The 27,802-nt window shown below is 41.6% G+C and overlaps 2 protein-coding genes and 2 non-coding genes across 4 annotated transcripts in view; all 4 read left to right on the top strand.

The window, feature by feature from the left end:
* Nucleotides 1-12,660, top strand: part of senp3b (SUMO specific peptidase 3b) — a 23,637-nt gene extending 10,977 nt beyond the window's left edge. The window contains exons 6-12 of the mRNA XM_046063766.1: nt 4,995-5,142; nt 6,181-6,228; nt 8,810-8,887; nt 9,662-9,799; nt 10,308-10,391; nt 10,559-10,609; nt 11,171-12,660. Coding sequence (XP_045919722.1) covers nt 4,995-5,142; nt 6,181-6,228; nt 8,810-8,887; nt 9,662-9,799; nt 10,308-10,391; nt 10,559-10,609; nt 11,171-11,281 — 658 coding nt within the window. The 3' untranslated portion in view covers nt 11,282-12,660. The remainder of the gene's footprint in view (nt 1-4,994; nt 5,143-6,180; nt 6,229-8,809; nt 8,888-9,661; nt 9,800-10,307; nt 10,392-10,558; nt 10,610-11,170) is intronic.
* A 2,812-nt stretch (nt 12,661-15,472) lies between these two features.
* Nucleotides 15,473-25,018, top strand: LOC123980284 (eukaryotic initiation factor 4A-I-like). The gene is made up of 11 exons (XM_046064574.1): nt 15,473-15,586; nt 17,082-17,124; nt 17,286-17,418; nt 18,635-18,774; nt 20,242-20,410; nt 21,093-21,202; nt 21,378-21,521; nt 21,953-22,090; nt 22,516-22,605; nt 23,540-23,619; nt 24,079-25,018. Exons 1-11 carry the CDS (start codon nt 15,564-15,566, stop codon nt 24,221-24,223), a joined length of 1,215 nt encoding a protein of 404 aa, XP_045920530.1. The 5' UTR covers nt 15,473-15,563; the 3' UTR covers nt 24,224-25,018.
* LOC123981237 lies at nt 19,857-19,995 on the top strand. The gene has a single exon (XR_006827726.1). It is a non-coding gene; the product is annotated as a small nucleolar RNA SNORD10 (small nucleolar RNA).
* Nucleotides 20,599-20,737, top strand: LOC123981238. The gene has a single exon (XR_006827727.1). It is a non-coding gene; the product is annotated as a small nucleolar RNA SNORD10 (small nucleolar RNA).
* Nucleotides 25,019-27,802: the final 2,784 nt, after the last annotated feature.

Raw genomic sequence — 27,802 nt, 5'->3', positions numbered from 1 at the left:
AAAGATGTGGTAGAAAAAAGTGTACAAGCAATAGGGATAACCGCACCCTGGAGAGGATTGTGAAACAAAACCCATTCAAAAATGTGGGGGAGATTCACAAAGAGTGGTCTGCAGCTGGAGTCAGTGCTTCAAGAACCACCACGCACAGACGTATGCAAGACACGGGTTTCAGCTGTCGCATTCATTGTGTCAAGCCACTCCTGAACAAGATACAGCGTCAGAAGCGTCTCGCCTGAGCTAAAGACAAAAAGGACTGGACTGCTGCTGAGTGGTCCAAAGTTATGTTCTCAGATGAAAGTAAATTTTGCATTTCCTTTGGAATCAAGGTCCCAGAGTCTGGAGGAAGAGAGGAGAGGCACAGAATCCACGTTGCTTGAAGTCCAGTGTAAAGTTTCCATAGTCAGTGATGGTTTGGGGTGCCATGTCATCTGCTGGTGTTGGTCCACTGTGTTTTCTGAGGTCCAAGGTCAACGCAGCCGTCTACCAGGAAGTTTTAGAGCACTTCATGCTTCCTGATGCTAACCAACTTTATGGAGATGCAAATTTCATTTTCCAACAGGACTTGGCACCTGCACACAGTGCCAAAGCTACCAGTACCTGGTTTAAGGACCATGGTATCCCTGTTCTTAATTGGCCAGCAAACTGGCCTGACCTTAACCCTATAGAAAATCTATGGGGTATTGTGAAGAGGAAGATGCGATATGCCAGACCCAACAATGCAGAAGAGCTGAAGGCCACTATCAGAGCAACCTGGGCTCTCATAACACCTGAGCAGTGCCACAGACTGATCGACTCACGCCGCATTGCTGCAGTAATTCAGGCAAAAGGAGTCCCAACTAAGTATTGAGTTCTGTACATGCTCATACTTTTCATGTTCATACTTTTCAGTTGGCCATCATTTCTAATTCATTCCTTTTTTTTGTATTGGTCTTAAGTAATATTCTAATTTTCAGAGATAATGATTTTGGGATTTTCATTAGTTGTCAGTTTCAATCATCACAATTAAATGAAATAAACATTTGAAATATATCAGTCTGTGTGGAATGAATGAATATAATATCCAAGTTTCACTTTTTGAATGGAATAAATAAATCATGGAATAAATCAACTTTTTGATAATATTCTAATTATATGACCAGCACCTGTACAATTGGAATGTAAGGCTCAGCCTGCTGTTTAAGTACCAACTCTGCGTTGGGGACAGAAAGTGGGCAGACAAGGTTTTGCAGCGGAGCAGTTGGAACAGACAAACACAGACATAGGCAACTGTGTCCGTCAGGATGAAAGGAACCAAAGATTTTTCACAGGCACGTGTTTATTACTTTCTGGAAGAGAAGCAAACCACTTTCTTAAAAAAGTTGCATAGGTGTCCTCAACCAGGGCTGGAACTTAACACCCGCCAAGCGCCAAATGTGGGTAGATTTTCCGTTTGGCGGCTAAATGTTGGAAGGCTACTCGTCACATTGGCGGCTAAATGTATTTGATACGATATCCCCAAATAATATCTATTTGATGCAGCCTAACAGCAGATCAACGTTGTTGTTTGTTGTGTGTCGCAGTTAAATTGGTCCCTGGGATCTTTAGGGCCCGTGTCCACCAAAGCTTTTTTTGCCACCTGAAAACACCAGCTACTCTTCTGAAAACGCCCAGCAGGGAGCGCTAGCGGGTGTTTTTGAGGCACAGGGTTTTTACGTTTGGTTGCTATGATACATTTGTTGCAAGTGGTTCTACCTCACTTTACTGGATGTAAAAATGTCAACACAGAGTAGAGTCCTTCCTCTGTCTGAAGAGAAGGCTGAAGCAGGTAGAGAGAGAGTGGACGAACTTGCCCTATGTGGGTTCATGAGAATTTGTGGGCGAGGAAACATCTCTGCGAATACCACCGTTTAGTCCAAGAGCTGAGGTTCGACGAAGTCCGGTTCCAGGATAGTGATCATTGCTACAGTGTGGTATTTGTCCTGCCCCTCCTATTTGTCCTGTGATTGGACAGCTGAGTAAAAAGTGACAGTGACAAACGCAGCATTTTTCCCAAAGTTGAACATTTTTAAACTTCCGGCGACCGCAAAAAAGCGCCCAGCGCGGGAAAAACACTCAGTGCCTCATCACGCTCCTGCTGTTTTTACCAGCTTGTAAAAATGCGGCGCTCTCACTGCAATGACTTGGGGAAAAAAAGACGCTGGCGTCAGATAAAAAAAAAACACACGGATTAGAGGCCTTCATTGGTTGTTGCTTATGTTCATTTAAGGTTACTTGTGTTTGATTGGCATAGATTTGTAAGGAGATGGGCGTTAGGGGATTGGAGTCGGGAGCAGTCAAGTCGTGCTTGGAGTACCTGGAGTGTTTTTAGCATTTAGCTAGCTAGCTACCACCGTAATGTGCATACCTGTCAGCCCGTCCCGTTTTCTCCAGGGCTTCCCCCATATTTTACCATTCCCTCCCGGCGTCCTCCTGTAAAAAAATCTCCCGTATTTTATAACCTTTCTAAATAAAATACCTGCTGTTTCTACATTCCCCTCTGGTAAAGCCCTCTGTAGAACAGCTCTGTGACAGTGAAGGGAAGTCAACGGCACCACCAATAAAAGAAGAAGAAAAGCAGTGCGAGGGGATCAGGATGGATGATGCATTTCTAAACATTATTTTACTCGCATAAAATAGATAGGTGTGAACCAGAAAAATGATTTACGATGAGGAAGTAAAAACTACAATCTACAGTTATTTTTGTGCATTCATGGTTATGATTTTCTTTTGGTTCTTAGCAAAATTAGAGACCAATGTAGACTGTCTTCTTGCACAAGGATTTAATAAACTTTATATGAAATTTTAATGAATATAGTGATGGGGGGTTTCCCTTATTTTTAAATCCCATTGTTAACAGGTATGGTAATGTTGGACATTTACCAGGTTTAGTAACCAAACCAACAACACATAAACTTCTGACAAAAAGGAGGCTGAAGCAGAACAATTATTAATTGTTGAGGAGACTTGAGTTCAATGATTTAATAAGCATCTTGTAAAGTAATAAAAAAATTTACTGTTATGTCTTAAGTACATTTAATAGCAATAAAATCAATATGGCATCTTCTTTAAATTTGTATTCGACATATTACCTTATTATCTCAATTAAAGGACTGAAACAAATGTGTATGTGACGTAAAAAAGGCAAGTTATTATTTTGGCGGGTAAACAATATGCTTGGCCGGTGTATTTTTTTTCATCTAGCAGTCCCTTTGGCAGACGAGCCAAAAAGTTAATTTCCACCCGTCTTCAACGCTCGGGGGGGCCCCTTCCGACCCTGCATACAAGGAAACTCACAACCCACTTTTGTCAAAGTGGCACGTCGGCAGCAGCTTGTTTTTGTTTTAACTGCAGTGCACATCAGTCAGCTTTCCAGTGCTGTTTTTGACAAAAGTTAGATATTTTCTCACTCTATGGTGTGACCTCCTTGTTCACGTGTCCCTTCTGTGGAGGCACTGCTTGCCTGCCTGTCTGTTCACACGAGGAGTGCCATGTGCCACTATTGGAGCCAAGTTTCCCAGATTCTGATAGGTTGTTAAATGTCATTTCAGTGCTGATTAATACCAGTGGTTAAATTAAATATTAAAAAACGTTTTCAAATAAATTCAATGAAACCGATAAGCTGCAGCGAGACTAAACTAGATTATAGTCAGTTGACCACCAGAACAGCACACAATTTAAATGTTTTATAATAATGTAATATAATAATTCTACATAGTGATGGCGAGATGAAGCTTCATGAAGCATTGAAGCTTTCCATCTAATTGGTTCACTCATGGGCCGAAGCTTCATGGTGCTTCATTTGCTCTAGTGTGTCATCAAGTGGACAATCGATGTAAAACAGGCAAAGTGATTATAATGGAACCACGGCTTTGGTGTGTGAAGCTTTGAATTGAATAAATTAATGAATGATGTTTGTGATGCCAATACATAAATGATTAACTTTTTTAATTAATAAGGTGTCTGTGTTTATGATACAATGACAGGGTCAAAAGGGAAAGTGGAAACAAGGGAGAGGGTTATGATGTGACTGTGCTTGTGTTACTTGGTTTGTGACTTCAGATACAATACAGACAACATTTAATTCATTTTTATTTAAAATAACTTTTAAGATGGTTTCTTTTTTGGAGATTATACCTGCTTTAGAAAATAATTGTTAGGGTAATATGGGGTAAGAGCCCCCAGTTTAATTCTTACATAAAACACAAAATGTCAAAACTGGCGCTAGTCTTACTCAACTAAAAATGTCCTCTGTTTCATCACAATTTTTGAAGTTATTTGATCAAAGCAATTTTGACGTAAGTTGATCAAATATCAAGTCCACAAAATGTTGTGGAGGGTCCGTTGCATTTTGCTGCTCCTTTGGAATCGCATGCCAAACTTCTTCGTATCATCTCCGTCTTATCTGTCTTTACATCCTGAGTAATGTTGAAATGTTTTTAAAAAATCAAGAGACAGCTGTGTGTGCGTCCCTGGTGTGTGTGTCGCATTGAATATTACACCGCGGCAGTTGTGTGTGGTGTCGCTATGACGACCAGCTAGATTGAGGGGTACTATCTGCAATGGAAAACGGAGGATGGCCAAGTCGAGGCAAGTTGAGCTGGTAATGGAAAAACGGCATAAGAAGCGGGGAACGCTGACGTGTTTGCAGCGGAGACGTTAGGTCTGTGAGAGGGAAGAGAACTGAGGGAGGTGAATTCAATAAGTGAGTGATACTTAAGATGGAGAATGAAGTATAATTAAAACGGTGAAATAAGAAACAAGCCAAGTTACTACTTTTAGTAACTTGGCTTGTTTCTTATTTCCCCCCCCCCCCCAGCCCGCTTAGCAGAAAATGCAGCTATATTTTATACCGGAATTCTGCCCAACAGGACCGGAATATGACTTTTTGGCCATATCGCCCAGCCCTACTATGTACGCGAATTAATTATGTAAATAACTTTCTAACGTGTACATGTGTTTGACTTGTTCCTCTTTAGGAAAGCAGTGGTCCAGCACCTAATACAATCCTTCCAGCGTTCGTCAGGATCTGCCCTGGCGAAAACATTCAGAGTCAACTACAAACGCCATGTTCTGACAATGGATGACCTAGGCACTCTGTACGGACAGAACTGGCTTAACGACCAGGTACAAAAGTACACACTCTACAACACTATGGCCTTAACACAATAGACCTTTTTCATGGCATTTTGACTTGTCATAGCACATAGAATTCATGTACTGCTACTTGATCCTTAGGCTCCTAAGGATTATTAAAATGTGTCTGGAAAGCAATGACGTGCCAAAGAATATGCTGTCACTTAAAACGTTGTCCTGGAACTATGAAAGATGAATCAGTGGTTCATAAAAGTAAACGCCATCCATTTGGTATCCCCACTTATCCTTTCGAGGGTTGTAGCTGACGAGAGGGCAAGATGTATACCCTGGAGTCAGTCAGTCAATTGGCTGACACACAGAGATGGACAACCATTCACGGGCAATAGAAAGTTCAGTTTAGAATGAACCTAAACTGCACGTCTTGTCTGGGAGGAAGTCAGACAAAACCCACAGAGAGAACGCAGGCAGGATACATTTACATCATTCCTACTTTCCCTAAAACATTTGCGCTATTATAATAAATAATAATTGTCACATATACAATTATACACAGTACAAGGTGTTTGAAATCCATTCTCTGCTTTTAACCCATTCTAATTAGCAGCAGTGGGCAGCCACTGTGCAGTGAGCATTTAGGGGTTAAGGGCCTTGCCCAAGGGCACCTTTGCTAGTGCCCAGGAGGTGAACTGGCACCTCTGCAGCTACCACTCCACATTCCGTACGACTGGTCCGTGTTGGACCTGAGCTGGCCATCCACCTGTTCTCCACGGACTGAGCAATTGCCGCCACTTAATGTGGCATTGCTGAAGAATTGATGATGTTTTGAAGGCAAAGGGTGATCACACCAAATAATGATGTGATTTAGATTTAACTTTTTTCTGGCTCACTTTGCATTTTGTTAATTGATAAAAAATCCATTAAAATGTCTTTACAAAAAATGGGTTACTAAATGGGTTAAAGACCCATTTTGTAATTGCTGCTCACTGATCAGAAAAGTTGTGAAAAATGTGTCCTTTTTCAAACTGCCTTTACATATGGAATCTTTCTTTTGCTATTGTTTTTATTCAGGTTATGAACATGTATGGTGACCTGGTCATGGACTCAGTGCCAGAGAAGGTAAGGAAATAACAAATAACCAATGATGTATTATAGGGGCTCTTCACTGATTTTACACATATAGTTCAGTCAACTCATCATGTGAACACTATACACTTATTTAATGTCTCTCTAAAGGGAGCTTTCCAACGTCTGAAAAATAGCCCTATCAGGTTGGGCTTGAGACATCAAATTCTTGAAAGGTTAGCTTATATTACAAACTCAGGTTGTGGGGTGTCAAAGATGTGGGCATTTAGGATGCAGGGGATGTGTTGGAAATGGCAATCCAGCATTTCTCCATCTTGACTTATACTTGCGGTTTAAGTCAGATTAAAGCCACATGCTGCATTTTCTGGGTTCCAAGCACATCGTTTGACATAAGCTTTGTACAACTTTGTTCACACATGATGACACTACTGCTTTAAGACATTATAGCCCCTTTTCATTTGAAACTGTACAACTGTTTCATTTGTAACTCATTTGATTGTCAGAGTGTCTCACCTGGAATTACATAGAAGTGTGACCGCAGTACTTACAACCTGTGTGTGTTTTATTGCTGGATACATTTACGTTGATACATTTGGCTTTTATCTAAAGTGACTTACATTTGAGGGATAACATACATGCATCAATAAAGTAAGAGATCTACAAGTGACAGGAAGAGCAGCAATAACTACTACTAAGAGCTATTAGCGTGTAGGTCTCAATACCCAGGGGAAGCAGTGTTTCCCACAGGATTTTAAGTGGGCTTTCAGCAATCGCACTTGGGTGCGCACCAAAAGCGGACCAAACAAGCTTCAAACACTTTCAAACAAACTCTGGTGCGGTTCGCTTGTGGTGTGAAAGCAAACGAACCAAACACAGGATTTTATGATAGCAGAGATGTGATCTGAGCATTATTTCCAAAGCTAAACCACTAATAAATCCATCGTCTGACCGTGAAATGCGTTCAGCGATCTTATAATTGATCTGCATAAGCCGCTATGTTTCTGAAAATCATTTTGTAAGGTATCGTCTACTTGTCAGCGCTGGTATTTCCCTGATTAATAGCTCAAAATCTGTTTTTAAAAAGAGGGCAAGTAGTATTAGGTGGGCCTCGGACACTCGAACAACATGTTGTTGTTGTTTTTTTACTTATAATGGACACATGTAATATGTTTTATACTTTCAGTGAATTTCATCCAATTAATTTTATTTCCATACTGTTTAGATACCTTATTTTGAAAACCGGGCCTTGTCACATTTGTGTCCTCGCGCTAAGTTCATTAAGTCTAGAGTCAATTTCATAAATAATGTTGCATGTGGTTCTCGTATTGCATAACATGGAGACTTCACAGCCTCTCTTCAGGTAGGACTCTCAAACTGCAACACTTGTCTTTGTAAAAAGAGAAACTGACAGGATAAAGTTGCTAACCTGCCTGTCAGCTCGCTCTGGTCCGTTTCAGTGGATTTACCATGAAGGCTTTAATATGTATGCACTCCAAATGTAGGCGCGGCTAGCTTAGTCGCCTTCTCACAAACGATTGACAGAAACAGGCCGTTAACGATACCGTAGTTACCTACGAATAAAAGTGGTTGTCTCGAGTCGAATGCCAAAGTGTGCGAGCTTACAGTAGCGCGGAGCAGCGGCACAAAACACAACTTTAGAGGTCTGAAATGTAATTATGAGAAAATATTTTTGGTTCATTTTGAAACTGTGGCGGAGCAAATTAGACTATGGCGGGCCGCCATGGTCTCGTTAATTAATGGGAAACACTGGGAAGAAGTAAGAGTCAACAAACGGTGCAACCATTACAAGAGAACTGTAAAGAGATAGAAAAAGAAGATGGGATTGGTGAAGAAGCATTAGTGACTTGGGGGGCCATGGGGAGCCAGTGTAGGTTGTTGAGTTGATCGAAAAACAGAAGCGCTGCCGCCTTCTCAACCATTTGTAGGGGTTTCACTGCACAAGCTGGAAGACCCACTACAAGTAGTTCAGAATGAACAGAAGGATACATGGATCGTTTTTGGATGCATTTCTAGAATGCATTATTTCAAACACGGGTGGGTGGAAAAGTAGCAAGACACAATATGAACATCTGGGCTTATTGGGATATGTGGCCCTGCTTGTGTCACAGTCACAAGGTATATTTTACAATCGCGTAGTAACAGAAGGATATCTAATTGACAGTGGCTTTATTGAACTACATTGAAACCCAAAAATAGTGATCACAGTACCAGGCAGAGTTGGGCCTGTGCGTCTCTAATCTGTGAAGATGAGCCATGTTTAATATGCTCTAATGTCAAGACAACACACATTAACTGATTCAGGTATTTAGACCTAATTTCAATACAGCTACAGTAAATGGTAACTCACTTTGTGACTTACAATTTGTGAAACCCTGCCTTTAAATCAGTTGTTAATTTAGAAATTGGGGATTTAAAGTAGTTTCATTATGTTTCAGTTATTTGAAGAAATACTGTCTTCAAACATTGTTCACCATTTCACTATTTTAAAAAGCTCCCTATTAGACATTAGCTGTTGAAGATTTCATGATGCCATGTTTTATCTCATATGAGCTGTCATCTACTCTATATTTTTTTCCTCTGTTCTCTTCCTCAGGTTCACTTTTTCAACAGCTTCTTTTATGATAAGCTAAGGACAAAAGGCTATGAAGGAGTCAAACGATGGACAAAAAATGTAAGTGGCTGTCACAACCTTCCCGCTCTTTAAACTTTTCAATTAAGTTGTTCGAAGGATTTTCTTGAAGTTATGGGTAGTGCTTGACACTTTTTTAATGTAAATATATAGCTATCTTTTAATTGTAAATCAGGAGGAAAGAGAACACCTGGTAGCATCGTGCAAGGTCCACATAGAGATGTATATAATTATTGTAATGGTAGTGGGATTGATACAGACATGAATAAAAAATAATAGTAATAATAATGATAGCAATAATAATGAAAATAATAACATTAGGACTAAAAATAGTAATTTTAGCAGCTAATGTTGAGGAATGCTGGGCAGCAGGAAGCCTGCAACCACAGATCCAGACCCCACACCTCCGAAGGCAGAAAACTTCTGCACAGTGACATGCATTAATGGGATACAAATACAAACAAATCCAGAGGGAGAGGAGAGGGAGGCTCAGTGCATCATGGGAAGTTTCCTGGCAGTCAAAGCCTATAGCAGCATAACTAAGGGATGGTTGCCCACCTAAGTGTGCCAACAGACATGGCATCTGTACCAGCTCTTTCTCATCTGCATGGTTGATTACATTGCAACGGCTATGTGGAACAATGCTGACTCCACTTTCTCTGTATTTTTAAGTGGTAGGAGGTGGTGTGGAATTAATTTATTATATAAATCTATATTATATATATGCATAGCATAACACAATTTTATTTATATCTGTTGTCTCTCATTTTACTTATTTGTCCCTCGTCTCTTCTCGCCATACTTTCCTACCGTCAGGTTGACATCTTTCAGAAGGATCTGTTGTTGATCCCGATCCACTTGGAGGTGCACTGGTCGCTGGTCAGTGTTGACATACCTCGTCGAGCCATCACTTACTTTGACTCTCAACGGACCCTCAACAGACGCTGCCCAAAGGTAGGACTGGACAGCAACTCCAAGCTTGTAGATAATCTTTAGAAATTTAGAGACCGTCTGTGACTGTGGACTATTGTAATGTGATTTACAGGTAAGCTTTCTGTCCAGGCTGCCTTCATGTAACTGATCTGATCTACAGATACAAGATCAATGGGACATTCAAACGATTCCCATCTTAACCTTAAAATAAAAAATAAAATAATGTCCCAGCAAACAGTCCAGATGTAGCCCTGGGACCACTCTAATCATTTGTTCTGGTTTAAGTGGGTTTAACTTAACACGATAATATAATATAGTACTTTGGAGCAGTCTTCAGTCTAATTGTCTTAATTTCTAATCATAGTGGGTTCACTTATTTTTATGTTATCAAAGTGTTTTCTTTTTTTATAATGAAATCTTTAGTATCATCATTTTGTGTCACTGTTAAAAATAAAAAAACAGGAGCCTGTGCCCTCTGTCTTTATCTCGGTGGCCTTTTCATTGAATCCTTTTCTGTTGTTGTTTCCAGCACATTTTTAAGTACCTGCAAGCAGAGGCCATCAAAAAAGACCAGCAAGACTTTTTGACAGGATGGAAAGGCTTTTTCAAAATGGTGAGATACTTTTTTTATTCGACTTTGACACAGATTTAGGTTACTAATTTCACAAAGAGTTACGTTAGAAATTCATGGTCACTTTGAGGAAAATTGGGTTTCTGCATGTCATACATTATTATGGCTGTGTTTTGCATTTCAACAATTGTACCGTGTGTATGTTGCAGAATGTGGGTCGTCAAAACAACGACAGTGACTGTGGGGCTTTTGTGCTGCAGGTGAGTGCGTCATGTCTTTGCCCACCACGTGCAGATGAATGTGAAACCTTGTGGTTTTTAGCCTCACATTCAAATGAATATTGTGTTAGGGCGGCACAATTAATTATATTAACATCTTAATTCAGGCCTGTATGTGATCTCATATCCATTCTCCCAACTTCACAACACATCTCCAGCCACTCCAGAGGCTATGGCTTTGACTGTGCAAGCACTTACCCTACATCTTGTGGTATATTTAGCTAACTCAACCAACAGTGGCATGCCAATTTGGGGAAGTGGGCTTTCCCTTCCTAAAGGACCACCATGTTTCTGTTTGTGGGTAGGCCAGCCTACCCCAGTGAGTGGCCCTTCAGTAACTTTGTCAGCCAGCAAGCATGTTGAGCATCTATGGAGCGGGTCGCTCAGCACCGCAGAAAGACGCACGTACTGGCTTTTGTTGCGACGGTGTGAATGCACTATTACTATTATTACAAATGTGTTGTTGTGAATCTGTTCTTCCTGCAGCACAAAAACTGTTTTTTTTTTTCTTTCCCTCCTCATTTCCCCTCCACGATCCTGTAGTACTGCAAGTGTCTGGCATTAGGGCAGCCGTTCAGCTTTGGCCAGCTGGATATGCCCCGGCTGAGGAGGCAAATGTACAAAGAACTGTGTCACTGCAAGCTCACCCTGTGACCCATCACCCTCATCCCAGCCCGCCATCTCCACCTGCTCCCACCCCTGACCCTAACAAGATGGAGGGACAATGATGTAACAAGAAGAGGACACGGGGAGCAAATGATTGACTGGAAAAAGAGAAAACTTTTCAAAAACTTTTGTTTTTCTCTGCCAACATCCAGAGAAAGTACTCCTTCTGTTGTAGGTGGTGTCATTGTTTTGCTTTGTTTTGTCTCTCTTTACTTCCCTCTCTCCACCCTTTGAAAACTTCAATTTAATTTCCATGTCATTGTTATTCCTTTGTGGTTGACAGAGGCCAAGACTAGCTTCCGTTTTGGGAATGTGCTAATCATCCAACCTATCGTAGTCCAGTTGTGTTTTTCTGAATGGGAGCATGAAGAAATATCTAAATAATCCAGTCCAGATTAAAGCTTGGTCAAACCTGATTTATTACGGTCACGTAAGATGCCTGAGCACTGACTGCAGGGGTAGCATGGTTGGATGGCAAAATTATTTGAACCAGTCTGTGTAAGCTTGTGGTTAAATTGTACCAGTGGATCTCCATGCCTGCCATCCATCCAGTCCATCCAATATGTTGTGACTCATTCCAAACATCCAAAGTATGAAAGCCGACATCTTTAAAAAGCAACATACAAACATAAAAATACACTCCCCCCATGCTACAGCCAATCTTGTGTTGACAATGCTATCCAGTCAGCACTTAATCATTTCCACTGTAGTGATGTGACATTTCCAATGTATAATATTTGTTTAACAATTTCTTACAAGCTATTTAGATGTCAGAATCAGAATTTACACATCTGTGGAACACACCACATATTTACCCCTTAGCCCGGAAACGTCCTCTGCCTCCATCACTCTTCCCAGTTATAGATATAAAGAAAAAAAAAAAAAGAAATCTTCATGTGTGGAGACTGGATCTGCATCTGTGGATCACCACCTAAACAAGCCAGAGTGACACATTGGCCCAAAGAAGGGGTATCTTTACATTGCATTAATCTTTTTCCGTGTTTTATCTCTGTCAGTAAATGTGTTGATATGCTTATTGCTTTAAACAAACGGTGTTAAAAGGAGGACTACTAATTTGAGTTATTTTCAGAGTTAAGTACAAAAGAGATCCTCTGGTTAGTATTTCTTTGAACGTTTTAAGAGCCATTTTGGTGAGGACCACGACTGCTACACACAGATCCAGTATGTCCACAGTGGAGTTACAGTACCCTCCTCTTCTTTTTATAATGAAAGAAAACTTTCTTGACAGCTGTGTTTTTGATTTTTTTTTTTTTTTTCGAACAGGAGTTGATGCAACAGAGTTGACAGTTTTATATATCTTCTACAATGCATTATGGTTGCTAAAAATAAAAATACACGGCAAACAAGTGGTTGTGCATTTTATCACTGCTAATCCATGGGCATTAGCTAGGTATGCTGACATGATTTACATGTTCTCCTGTGTAGTACGTTTGCCAAAGTACACAATGAGGGTACTTTCACATTGAAATATTGTACATTTTATTCACTTCATGTATCTGACACGTCTAGTTACAAGTTACTTTGCAAATTAAGATTTGATATAAAAAGCACTTGATGGGCTTGAAAAATATGATGCATTGTCATTGATTAAATTATCCAACAATATATTAAATGGATAAAATGATCTCTCACACAGTGGGCTGATACGTGAATACTACATACCGTCCGGCCAGGAGACTCTTTGTTGCATTGCATGTCAGGACCCCCCTCCCCATATTTTGTTTTCTACACTGACTTTCAAATGAAGGCAAAATGGCTGTTGTCCTTTTTTTTTGTTTAACAGCATAAGAGTAATAGGAAACAGAAAAAGAGAGCGGGTATGTCATGACATATGACAAAGGTTCCCATTGTAATCAAACTGTGAAAGTGGCAGTCACACATGCGTCTTATTCAACCTCTAGAATATTACTGAGCATGCAGGAATGACTTTCTCTTTAAGGTGACCCACAACTTCTAGTTCATCATAATGACTGAGTATGAATGAAGTGCATGTCCTTTAAGACAAACTTTTTTCCCCACTATTCATCAATGCATCCATTCAGCATTAGCAGGGTTGGCGTCAGGGCAGGGCAGACCACTCAACTGCAGTCACAGAGAAACTTCACACAGCCTTTCTCCTCTGTCATCATCTTGCTGGATCTTTCAGCAGGTGTGCTTGCATGTGCCATCCGGCCTCTGCAGTGCATCCAGATTGCAGCAGCCGAGCTGGTCTTTAAACTACCCGACTTCTACCACTCTACACGGCTACTTGAATCCCATTCTAGACCCTGGTACTTGCCTACCACGCTGCAAATGGTTCTGACCCCCCCTACATACGGGACATGGTCAAACCATATACCCAGCTCCGTCCACTATAAGCTCTGCTACTGCCAATCGGCTTGCTACTCCCTCACTGCGACCCTCATCAGACTGCACCATGGTCTGTTAGAAAACTGTCTCTTTCTATCTTTTATTGTTTCTAAATGGATTACTTGAAGCAGCGTTTTCGATGAAGTGGGTTTACTTGCATGATTCTTGCAATTTGTTGTTTTATCCACATGGTTGAATGCGCTTGTATTGTAAGTCACTTTGGATGAAAGTGTCAGCTTGTTACATGTAATGAATAGTACGTACGCAGACTGGTGACGACAACAGGAGATCATTTATTTAATTTATTTTTTCACCTTTGTTAGTCTGGGAAGCTTCACTGAGAGCAATGCTCTCTTCTTTGAAGAACACACTGATTATACTCAGTGTTGCACATTCACGCCTGAAGCCGCCAGGTTCAACCACCTGATGGCTGGCAGACTTTGCAGCTTCGCTGGAGCTGTTGGGGGTTAAGGGCCTTGGTCAAGGGCACTTCAGTAGACTGGAAAATAATCCTGTCGATCTAGGGATCGAACCGACAATGTTCTGGTCACAAAGTTTAGGCCACCACTGCCTAAAGGTTAGAGAGATAGGAAAATGGACTGCACTTACAGAGTGCCAGACAGCGCTACGCCATCTCACATTCACTAGTTCTCATACTGAGCCAATATTTATACACACTAACAAATTGGGAGCAATTTGATGTTCAGTATCTTGTTCAAGGACACTTTGACATGAAGATGGGGACTGAACCACCGGCTTTCTGATTAGTGAACCACCTGCTCTTCATTCTGAGCCATCATCATGAACCGCTATGCTATGACCTTTACAATCACCAGTGGGGGGTAAATATTGGGGTGTGTCCAAAGTTCAAGAATCACATAACTGTAACTTATACTTATTGTAACTACATAACTGTAACTAAGTATAAATCCAGTCAAATGACATGACTGGTGGGGAACATGTTCTATGTCATGTTAGTGTATGGATGCTGTTTTATTCTCCTAAAGGCAGAGAGGGAAATGACAGATAGTCTGAACGTCTGGTATTCTTTGTATATATTTAATATATTCAAATGATACCGCTCTTAGTCCAACAGAATTATTAATAAAAAATGAATAAATCAATAAAGTATTCAGTAGTTCTGGATGTGTGGAGAGGGCTTTGAAACAGAATTTAGTCTTAATGTTGGGACATAACATTTACAGAAAATATAATTAGGTTTGGAAACTAAAGCTGGGTACTTCTTTGGTACTGACCAAAATGTATTGGTCTTTGATCAGATAGTTTGTGATTTAACTCATTATTTTGCCGTTTTTAGACAATTTTATATTGTGTGTCTATGGACAGCTTACTTTGACTTCAATATTTCTAAAATCCTGGTTCGTACTGTAAGTGGAATCATTACGCTACAACATTTATCATTCATAAGGCTGGCAGCAGTCTAATGAATACCACCTAGAAACAACTGTATCATATTCCAAGATGTTCCCTGCTCCCTTCACACGAAAAACTGCAGGAAATATGGTTCAACAAACCAGAAATAAAATTCTACCCTAGGGTTCCGCCTTTTTTCTACGTTGACAAATGGCTGAACTGAGAATGGGAGACCATTAATAGTACATCCCGGGGCATCCCGGGTGAAAGGTGCTTGCTTACCTCTTAAACAGTTTGGTTGTAAAATGTAAACTCCGCCCGTCTGGCATGCTGACGGTAACACAATCGTACGTTACTACGGACAGTACGACCCGCCTACTTTTATTTGACGTACACATAGGCCAATCACAAGCCTCTGTGGGAGGGATTATAGATAAATGACGGCGTTCTGTTGCAATGAGAAAGCCTCTTTGTGTGTTGTCAACGTATATAAGACATTTCTGCCGCAGTTTCTTTCTTTGGAATAATGTCGGCTGAATATGATAATAGGTGAGGAAACGTTTTTATGGTCGTATGGGTGTTTTGTGTTTCAGCGTTGGATTTACTTGTATGCGTCGATATGTTTGTGTTTGAAATGTTGTCTTCGAGATGTAACGTTAGATATTGACCGAGGTATTCCGGTGTTTCTGTGCTCGTCTAACGCTAAGGCCTGCCGATAGCCTGCCTCATACTAACGTCACAGGTCTTCGCATTTAATAAACCGACACGGTGAACTCCGGATAAGTTATATTTAGTTCTGTAATTTGTAACGTACAGGTTTGTTTCGGGTGGCACGAATGATGGTGTTCGTTGTTTTTAGTCTTGAACGTAACTGAAGCAAATTAAACGGCAACCGGCGCCTCTGGTAGCACGTGAGGATATGGTCTAATGTTAACTAGGCCTTCCTAATTTTTACATCAGATGCTGCTCTCGTTAAAAACTTAACATTAAATATAAGGGCACATAAGTAAAAAGGAAATCTCGGCTTTTTAGAGTGGACGAAAGCTCCGAGTCGGTTGTATTAATTTTAAAGATTTTCGTTATTTTCGTACGACGCACATGGTCGTAGTAGCGTTAATCGGCGGCTTGGACAATGCCGGTAGCGCAGCAGTAGGCCGCTAGGTGCTGTTGGAAGCCTTTGCCCCGAACACTGCTCTAGGTGAAAATGTGTACTACCTTTTTGGAGAAACAAATACCGGGTTTATGTCGGTGTACGGTGTCAATGGGTTCCGCTGACAAGGCAAGTCTAGTAAAAGGCCACATAAAGACGAGCAGGGCCTGTTGGCAGTGGCTAACGTTATAGCGGGCCGGGGCTACAACCAGCCGAGCGTTTCTCTTGACGTTAATCGTCATAACGATAGCACGTTTAAAATTGAAGTAAAAACTCGAAATCAACAATTCACAGCCAGGTCACGGTCGGTCGAAGATCAGTCACATATTGTGAGGTAGCAAGCTTAAATCGTTGTGGTTAGTTTTTTCCCCCCGTCTACTCGCTTCCGACACTCCAGCCCTAACAGGAGAAACGACCATCTTGAATGTATGTAACGTTAACGCTTGTAAAAATGGCGGACTCCCGAAAAGACGCCTGCTTCGAATCACTCAGATAAAACGACAAATATAATAAATTATTTTGTTGTTGTAAAGTCACAATCCTGTAGCCCAAATGGGGCATTTGTCGTGTTTAGACGGTAACGTATAACCATGAAATAATAACGGGGACATCCGACAACAAACTAAAGATATTAACAAGAACACATGCACTGTGTGGGTTTTGTGTCAGGGAACAGTGGAGATAAAGAATTGGACTGGGGAAATGAAATTTTTATTCAGTAATCATGAAGGGAACAGACTGTCCTAGTGTTTCTGGGTTGGCCTTAACTGTCTAAATCAGTCCCTCAAAGCTTAGTCTTTTTGATAGGACCTCTTTAAATTGTGTTCTGATGTGGCTTAAAGTAGTAAGGAGTCAGGGAATGATACATGACCTCTTTTGTCTTGTCATTCACAGAGACAATGGCCCAGAGGGCATGGAGCCAGATGGGATCATTGAGGTGAGTCCCCTGTAACTGCTAATTAAGATAATAAACCCCTGCCCCACTTCAGTACAGTAAAGTTTCCTGCCAGTTAATGGCCTACATGTGGACCATATGAACTTCTGTTTTCTAAAGATGTGTCTGAATTAGTTTTGCCCTGTTTATCTTACCCCCTTCAGAGCAACTGGAATCAGATCGTGGACAGTTTTGATGAGATGAGCTTGCGCGAGACTCTGCTCAGAGGAATTTATGCATATGGTTTTGAGAAGCCTTCCGCGATCCAGCAGAGAGCCATTGTCCCTTGCATCAAGGGTAAGTAAGGTGTAACATCTTACAAAAATCTCAAAATGGCTTAGTAAATATACCATAGCATACATGTCCAATGACTAAAACACTTTAATTTTTCGCGTGGTCTGGTTCATGCATTTCCTTCACGGATCTTGGGAGGGCTTTTTTATGGTAAATGGACTGTATGTTTATATGCTGGTGACAGAGGCTACCATGTAAAGTGCCAACTGCTTTTAGGAACAAATACATGTGGTGAAACAAAATGGCTTTAACAGAAAATGCTGGATGCAAAACCAGCTGAAGGAGACATTACTGCCTCCTACTGGAGTAGAGTGAAGATAACGGTCAGGCCTCTTATTTTTACACCATCTTCACAATAATTTGGCTCCACAGGAATCAGAATTTCAAAGTTTACTCGAGTCCCCAGTTTTGACCAAATACTTGATCTTTTCTAGGGGAGTGTCTCCCTTCTGGCTGCTGACTGCTCTGTCAGTGACTAGCCCATCACACTGGATGGCAGTAATGGGGGTTGTACCAGTGTCTGGTTCAAAAGTAGTTTAGCCGGCTTCACTAGTGTGGATACTAGAAGCTCTGCGCCACTCTTATCTCAGTTTAAATCACCCATGTCTTTTTTTTTTTTTCAATTAGTTTTTGCATTTGGGTTAATTTGAGAACCCAGACCTGGTTTACAAAAGTGCCATGCTGTCATCCTGTGTTGCTCTGTATAACGGTTTAGCTAAGTGCGATGATTCGGCTGGCAAAACAAGATCTACGGGATGGTCCTCAACTGAAAATGTTACTTTAAAGGGGGCCGACGTAAATGTAATGACCAAAAGCTTCATTCTGACAGAATGGCAGAAACATGGCCGGTCCAGTTGGTGTTCATGTGTTGATGATAAATATGTAAATTCATTTAACTTATGATGGCTCAATATTGTAAATGTGGCTGCACAGTAGAAGTATGTAAAGCATTATTCAACTTGTTTTGGGCAGCAGTAGCTCAGTCCTTAAGGACTTGTCTTTGATGCAAAGGGTGTTGTGGACCAGTCGATACGTAGGCGGAGATGTAGCTGGAGAGGTGCCATTCACTTTCGGGCTCTGCGGCGGTGCCAGTCTGACAGTGGGGACAAATCCCCAATGGATAGATGGTCATTGATTCTGAACCATAGCAACTAAAGTTTGATTCGACTATTTAAATAAACAAATTGCCAAACAGTGATATGTATATATTTATTTTTAGGTTACGATGTGATTGCTCAGGCACAGTCTGGCACTGGGAAGACTGCCACCTTTGCCATTTCCATCCTCCAGCAGATTGATGTGGAACTGAAGGACACCCAGGCTCTGGTCCTGGCTCCCACAAGGGAGCTGGCTCAGCAGGTAGGCTCACACTCAGACGCACACAAACTGTACTTGCATTCAAAATCTTAATCTTGTCTCTGCATATTTCAAGTATTGAACCTAGTTTAGGAGCATGTTAACATGGCTTTAGAGAACACTCAGCTGTCCTGCTGAATTTGCTAGGCTGTGTGTGGGTTTCTTAACACTTGGAAAACAAGTTTTGAAGTGAGTCTTTTCAAAAACGCATATCGCATGTGTTATAGGATATGAAACGGACTTGATCCTGGCTGAGAGTTGCATTTGTATGTTCAACGGTTTACTGCAGAACAGTCCTGTCAATCTTTACTGCGCGCATCACTGAGCCCTCCACAAAACCCACAAGTTTGTTCAGCAGCAGATGGAGCTATTTGCCCTGCGAGACCTCATTCCTCATATCGCTCGCTCTGCATGGCCATTGCCTCGCCAAAACCCCACCCCATTCACAGCTACTCTTCTAAGAAACCCCTCCAGCACTTTGTTCCCCAGGCTTCAGATAACACAATGAGCCTGGAGCTTTTGTGAGTTCACAGGTTTTCTGTACTAGATGTTGTTCCATTGCTGGTGTTTCTCAGCCATTACATTTGCAAAACTCATTCTGAAGATATTGAGCTTGACAGCGGGGGATGGGCTAGTCAGCCGAACTGCAACACATTTCAAATGTAGTATCGGACTGTAGATCGTGTGGGTTTTTTTTTTTTTCACCAACTTAAGATGAGCTCAGACTTGTCATGTATCTGCACAGTATTCCATGACTTAGACATGGAAGGTCAGCTCGTCACTCGGCAAAACTTCAAACCAGCTTTACAGTTGAGTGCACTTTAGGTGGTCAGTGTATCCCTGCTGCTGACACGCCTGCCAATGAATGCTAACACACTGTGGGCAGAAGGAAATGTTTGTACACCAGTTTCCTTTTCTTATACAAAAATGTACCACACACCTTCTTTAGTTTCTTTCACTGAACTAAGACTGATTTAACTAATGAAAGATGTGAGAATTTTCAGTTGACACACTCCCGCCTCTGAAAATGTATAATATAGAAATATATTCGCCCAACTCGAGTAGCTACACTCAAAGGGAACTGCTGTATAGTGATGAAACCCATGCGTGTCAGCTGACTCTGTAAGCCCCTGGTGTGTTGTGTCTCTGGTCGGCGTTCTGCTGGCTTGAGTCTCGGCACATCAGGGGTCCAGAGGCATGATCATATCATTACTTCTGAATACAGCACCACCACACTTAACAGAAATTACCTGGGGGGGCAGGGAGTAAAACTTAAAGAAAGCCCAGGCTATCCTGGAATTTAAAAAGATGTCTTCTAATGGCAACATGTACTCATTTGCCAAGCTGTAAATTGCTTTAACCTCAGTCAAAATGCATCATGCAGCCCTTGCATTGCCTTGTTTGCATGTTTTGAATAGCATTGAACGTGACTCAACAAATGGTGTTCTGTTATTCTTTTTTTAAATTCAGATCCAGAAGGTGGTGCTGGCCCTGGGTGACTACATGGGTGCCAGCTGCTATGCCTGTATTGGCGGAACCAGCATTCGCAGTGAAGTCCAGAAGCTGCAGGCTGAAGCCCCACACATCGTGGTGGGAACCCCTGGCCGCGTCTTCGACATGCTGACTCGCAAGAACCTCTGTAAGTCAAATACTAAGTTGTCTCCCACTTCACTTATTTAATTGAAACGGTTTCTCAAATAATTTCCAATTTATTTGCTGCCACACTATAAATAAAATCCATCCTAAGTGGGGAGAAGGAAGATTGTTAGTTTAGTAGCTTGTCAAACCAGCCTTCCAGCTTGGTGCACAATCAGAAAGGGAACTGCTGTATAGTGATGAAACCCATGCGTGTCAGCTGACTCTGTAAGCCCCTGGTGTGTTGTGTCTCTGGTCGGTGTTCTGCTGGCTTGAGTCTTGGCACATCAGGGGTCCAGAGGCATGATCATAAATCACTACTTCTGAATACAGCACCACCACACTTCTGATGGAGAGAAGTGTTGAGTCCTTACAGCAGAATATGATTTAGAGAAATGTCAGTCGCAGAAGCAATGTGACTGAAGTTCAAGGGAATGTTAAATGTCTTCAGTTCTCCAAGTGAAAATGTATATTTATGTAAAGTCAGTTGCAAAAATCAAGTATTGGCAAATGTCAACAATGGGTCTCTGCTGTAATTGACACATCTAAAGATCTTGATGTCGTTTTGAGCTCTAAACAAATCAAGAAAACCCTTCTGAAATGTCACACAACAATGAGGATATAAAACAAGTGTGTGTTCTGCTTAGCTTTCAATTTTCTTTGTTGTTTTTAACCCCCCCCCCCAGCTTCTAAGCACATCAAAATGTTTGTGCTGGATGAGGCCGACGAGATGCTTAGTCGAGGGTTCAAGGACCAGATCTACGAGATCTTCTTGAAACTGTCGAGCAGCACGCAGGTGAGAGCTGAATATATCTCATACTGAGAAACCTTCAGAAACCATTAAAATTCTCAAATGGCTCAACTTTCAATTGGCTTCAGATTTTTGTGCATTGCATCCTGTACAAGACTGCATAAGGACATTTGTACTTCAAATGACAAGCTTCCAGTGCTGAGGGTTTTTATTTTTTTAGGTTGTCCTCCTCTCGGCCACCATGCCAGCTGATGTTTTGGAGGTCACAAAGAAGTTCATGCGTGAACCTGTCCGAATCCTGGTGAAGAAGGAGGAGCTGACCCTTGAGGGCATCCGCCAGTTCTACATCAATGTGGAGAAAGAGGTGGAGGAACATTTTCCAGTTGATACGAACTAAATTTTACTTTATCCTCATTCTGGTGTCTAAAGTTGGTATGCTTGACTAGGGTACACTGTATTTACCTAGGGAAAAGTAAACCTTAAGTACACTCAGTTGCCAGTTTACTGGGTGCACCTAGATAAGACAATGCTAAAACGGCTTGCAGTAAATCCTACCTTCATAAAGGCTGTAAATCGGTTGAAACTGCATCCTTGAGTGCTGTGGAACTGTTCTGTATTATACCGTTTCATTGGAGGGTAGGCTGAATAACTGAAGTGGCTCTCTGTAGGCCTATTATGCTGTACAGTGTACCTTAAACAGCAGCTTAGTGTAACTTTCCTGGATCCTTGAGGACATACTGTGAACAAACTGAGCTTGCTTGAGCTGGCTGTATCTAAACTGCTGGTGGTCCTCAGGAGTGGAAGCTGGACACGCTGTGTGACTTGTATGAAACCCTGACAATCACACAAGCTGTCATCTTCATCAACACGAGGAGGAAAGTGGACTGGCTCACTGAGAAGATGCACGCCAGAGATTTCACCGTGTCTGCTCTGGTAAGAGTCACGTCTACATACACTGAGCAGAAATGCTTTGAATCCGGTCCAAGGCCCCGTCTTGTTAGTGGCCCACGAACTGCAGGCACTGAACACTTGGGGGGGTGGGGGGGGCGGGTTTGATTGTAGATCTTAACACTTCAGCTGAAAACGGTTACCACAATTGGCAGACGAGTTAAACGCACTACTCGGATGTATACATTCCCTCAGTTTTGCCAGCATCAGCGGTCATTTGATACTGTTCACCTAGTGTACTGTAAAGTAATCCTGGAAATGATTGATAAAACCAGACATTACAGATTTTGTTTCATGAGAATGATAAAAGTAAATGCTCTTCAGTGATGCTATTGGATCACTGCTGTAAAACTTAACAAAGTTTTCAGTGTAGGTTTGTCATGTCAGTCTCTCCCCCCTCTTTCTTTCAGCATGGTGACATGGACCAGAAAGAGAGAGACTTGATCATGAGGGAGTTCCGCTCTGGCTCCAGTCGAGTCCTCATTACCACTGACCTGCTGGTATGTACAATAACCTGAGTGCTGATAAAGGTATGAGCTAGAAAACAGTTTGACCTGCTGACAGTGTCACAAGCACAACGTGTGTGTATATACAGGGAATGACTAGGCTATGCCACTTGTTTGTGGTTTATTTTTGCTTGCAGTAGGTTCTTTATCTGTAGTGGGTCAGTGATGTTGTGTATTTAATTTTTTTGAGGTTTGCTTTCTTCTTAGCCACCCATCCTCACAGCTCTTGGCAAATCCCAGGCTAACAGATGTCCATATGTACTAAAATATAATGCTGTGTGCAGTCCAAGGTTCCCTCTCCTCCCAGCTGCAGTGTTGGTGAAGGACTGATTGTTCCTTGGTAGAGAAACCTATCTGTCCTCCACCGTGGCTGGGTTTAAGTCCTTGACTCACAACTAGTGGCAGTTTACACTCGGTCTTCATTTTATCTTTAATGTTTTGGAGTGGTTTTGACTGGTACACAATTTCCTCCTTAACTGGGGTGCGCTGTCTTAAACTCGGAACAACTAAAATAACAGTGTAGCTTATGAAGAAGGGTGAAGTTTTTCCTTCCGGCTGAAAGGAACATGGGTGTATAATCCATGGAGGAAAACAAACCACTGTGGAAAAACTGTTAATATACAATGTATAGTTGGAGCTTTACATTTTTTTAAAGCGATACTAGGTGTAATTGTATTCAGGTTAATCACATCTGGATATAGACTAAATTTAATGCTGGCTGAAAATGGCCCTGTTTAGTTCTGAGCTTTGGCTCCTTGGACTGAACAGAAATGGAGCCTGAGGTTAAAGTGCTGCTTTAAAGCTTCAGAAATATTTTGGGGTAGATCAATGCATTGTAGATGTGATTAGTTTGCACCCCCTCCTGTGTGTAAATGCTGTATGTAAACAATGCCTATGCTTTATATTGACTGGTAACTGTGTTCCTCAGGCCAGAGGTATTGATGTCCAGCAGGTGTCCCTGGTCATCAACTATGACCTGCCGACCAACAGGGAGAACTACATCCACAGGTAAAAACACAACGTAATGGGCTGATTTGACATCTATAGTGGACAGTGGCTATAGATAATACCTCCAAACAACCTCGCATCATTCTTTTAGCCCCTGATGTATGTTTTGGATCAGTTTCTGATAACTGTTTTTATTAAATTGTTTGCTGCCCATCTTGACAAAGTACCTGGCAGATGTAGTATCTCAGTGGCACCGTATTCTCAAATATATTTTGATGTCTGACTAGCTGGTACAAAATTTTGGCATCTGTGCAGTGGTCAAAATTACGTCCCCAAAGGTCTTCTTGCCACAGACGGGCTTAGTGTTAGGTGTACCTGTGTGATGTGAATATGCATCTTCAAGGTACTTGTCTCTTGCTGCCTGCCATTTGGCACAGCCAGATGCTCTTTACTCAGTAAAGTGTGTGCGGGTTATTTTTATTTTTTTTGACACTTCCATTTAATTTTTTTTTTTTTCAGGATTGGTCGGGGTGGTCGTTTCGGAAGGAAAGGAGTAGCCATCAACATGGTGACTGAGGATGACAAGCGAACCCTGAGGGACATTGAGACGTTCTACAACACCACCGTTGAGGAGATGCCCATGAATGTGGCCGATCTTATCTAGAAGAATCCACACGCCCTTCGTCCACACCCACCCCGCCTATTTTAGAAGTCAAACGTTGTTTCTTATACAATCTGAATTCTAAGAACTTCCTTTTGCTAAATTCCACCCTGACTTTACCCTCTACACTCTAAGGGAAGGAAGAATGCAGCCATTATTCCTTCCTAACCTTTGTAAATTTTTTTTTTGCCGTCTTGGAAGGATGAGTTACTGACTGCCTCATCAGCTTGCTGTAGTCAATTACCCACATATTGGCACCAAAATTGTCCCTGCAGCTAATCCCCCGCCCCCAATTTAACACATCCATTTGAACATTTCAGATTGATATTTTGCAAACTGAGAACTTAAAACGAGTGCATTTGTTACTGTGTCCCACAAGTGCAAAACATGACTGCGTTTCCAAAAGCACATTTAAAATAAATATAACATTTAAATAAATAGCTCTGACTGTCAGGATAAGCTTGTCATAAATTATCAACTTGGCCCGATTGATAAAACACAATGCTAATACGATGATTGGCGCTTTTGTGAAATGTGGCTGTGATTTGCACCTGCACAGCCGGTCGCCAGGTGCTGCACCGCCGGTGACTCATAGATGAGCGGTTTAGACTGCAGTTTAGTTTAACATAACAATGATCGAAATGAAGTGCTGCATTTTGACCGATCAGTATTTAAAACAACCTTCAGTGTACTTAAAAACAGCCTTTAACACACATCCATGATCATGTTAAGAACAGCGGTTTTGGGACTAGCGTACACAGGGCATATTCAATAAAAAGACCTGTATAGTAAAATCCATCATGAATGAGTTGTTTACCATTTTGATCCTTTTACTGCTGTTTCATATAATATATATATATAATTTTTTTTTTTTTTGTATTGCTCTTGTACATACTGCTTGACTTGTACAGTCACGTGTGCAGTAGCATTCAGTTGGAGACTGGTGGCCACAGATGTTTGGAGGCAGAAACAACGGTGAGTTCTGTGGAGGCTGCCTCTGGACCACGATGACCCGGTTGGATTTTTCACCTTAGCTAATATTTTTTTTTTGTTAATCTAGACTTTTATTTTTAAACTACTTGGGTTTTTTTTTTTGATAAGATGGTAGAAAAGTTTTGTAACCTACCTCGCCAAATTGTTGGGAGAGGGGCCGTCTGACATGAAAGGACCAAACTACAGATAAAATATACAGAGCCCCCCCCCCCCCCCCCCCCCCCCCCCCCCCCCCCCCCCCCCCCCCCCCCCCTCCACGTTCTACTGTAAGCGCCCTCATTAAAATGCTTGTCATCATGGGGTTGGGTGTCTGGTTTAGGAGAACTGTCATGTTTTGGGGTGTATAGTCAGTGCTATTTTTTAAAAATGAATTTAAGGAATTGTTAACCTTTTTTTCGGACAGAAACAGTGTATCAAGTTTTCTACATTGGATTCTGTATAGTATTTATTTTAATGGTCTTAAAAATAAAGGTTTCTCCTTTTTTAACAGTGTAAACTGGCCTCTGCATTGTTGAATAGCATGAAAGCGCTTATGGCCAAATCCTGTGTGGAAAGGCTAGTATGGAATCGATTTATACACCATGTACCAGTTGACAGCTCGAGCAGTGGTCCTTTTGGACCGACACGTACCTGTGCTGCGAGGCTGTCTGTCATTGGCTGCTGAGCTACTCTGACACCTAAACATAGCAGTTTGGTCCGGCGCTGACAGGCAACTAACCACGGAGGTTAATGGGAAGTATTCGTGTCTCTCGGCTTAATTTGATTGAACCGAGTGACTATTTGTGAACCGTGAAACAAACTAAATGCCCTTAATTCATGTCACGACTCTTAACTGACTGGTCATTTCAGCCGCTTCATCTAGTCCGGGACGGCAGCAGTGTTCTTCAGCCTACAACATTTTAGCATGTCATTACGGGATGTTGTCTTGCCGCAATAAACATTAAATTTTATGGGCCTGTCGGTGTCATGTCCATTCAGTTACACGAGCGTCCTGATCATAAGACAGTCCGTGTGTGCAAATGTAGTACAGAAACAGCTGATCCTATAGAAGCCGCGAGAAATAAGGAACGCGATATCAACCCACAAAAGCAAAGTAAAACCTCTGGGAAGGTGGTAGTGGTACTGTTTTTGGTGTGGTTTTTTTTTTGGGGGGGGGGGGGGGGGGGGGGGGCTTCTGAAGGTTGTGTAACAGAAGTTTGAGAGAGAACCAAAAGGATGCGTACAGAGGGAGAGGAGGAGAGAAGAGCTCAGTGCATCATGGGAAGTCCGTGGGGGCATGTCAGAATCATAATGTGATGTTAAAGATGTTCCCGAAAATAGCTTGCAACAAGAAACGTTAACTAACAAATAACATGCCTTGAGAAAAACATGCAATGTAACGTGAATATAGAATAAACAAATGTGTATTTTCCCAAAAACTGAGGCTGAAGGTTACTGCATTATATTCCAATACATTTTTATGTTTTGAATTGTCAACTTCCAGTTGAACTCCAACATAATTTGGTGCCGAAAAATTCTCCAGAATGCGGGAGAATAAGAGGTTAATGCTGGAAATATTCCGAGGGAGAACCTCCAGATTCCCCAACTCAAACATTTCAGCATGAATATTTCTTCAAAATAATGTTAAAATGTGCACGTGAGTTAAGTGCATCGTCACTCCTCAAATCTGAGCCCTTATGTCCTCACAAAGTGATGTCCATGCCTGGCAGTCTAGGCCTATAGCAGCATAACTAAGGGATGGTTCAGGACTCACCTGAACCAGCCCTAACTATAAGCTTTATCAAAGAGGAAAGTCTTAAGCCTACTCTTAAATGTGGAGATGGTGTCTGCCTCCTGAACCCAAACTGGAACCTGGTTCCACAGGAGAGGAACGCTCTGGCTCCCATTCTACTTTTGGATGTTTTTGTAATCTAGCTATGTATTATAAAACTCAATGTATGCAGTTCTTTCCAAGTATAAATCAAGTGCAAGTTTTGTCCTTTTAGCATTTGCAAAATGTGAATGGAGGCAAATTAACTAAACTACTGCACAACTCAATATTCAATTAATTGCCAAAAATAACAAGATAATATAGTATTAAAAATTCTTCATTTATTAAAGGTCTCCTAAAGTCTTGAAAGGTGGACCAATTTCTGGACCGCCAGGACTGATTTCCTTCTCTGAGGCTTGATCAAACTGGACTCGGGCTTTAAAGTCACTAACACTGTCACTCCACTAGAGGGAGACATTGTTCTTTCTTCACTGTCGCAGGTTTGTTACGCTTACTGGCAGGATCCCGGCCTGAAAGCATCTCAAATAACATGCAGGTTCACATTCAGGAAGCATTTTATTCTGGTGGAACTTTTATCATTTAGCAGAACAATCAATGAGAACCTTTTAAAGTCGTACAGGATCGAAGCCTCGGAGCTCCTTCCCAGCAGTAAACAAACAAGCACATCCTGAGAGCTCTTTCCTAACAACATAATCATATAGGCTTACTGTCACACACCACGTTACCATGGTAAATGGTACATAAATCTCTCTACTCCTTTATGTAATGTTGACCAGAGCTTAATTCTCTCAAAGCAGCCAGTTCCTCTGGGAAACAGA

This window comes from Micropterus dolomieu, linkage group LG12, assembly GCF_021292245.1.
Source record: "Micropterus dolomieu isolate WLL.071019.BEF.003 ecotype Adirondacks linkage group LG12, ASM2129224v1, whole genome shotgun sequence".
In the NCBI taxonomy this organism is placed as follows: Eukaryota; Metazoa; Chordata; class Actinopteri; order Centrarchiformes; family Centrarchidae; genus Micropterus; species Micropterus dolomieu.
This window is presented reverse-complemented; position numbering and strand designations above follow the sequence as displayed.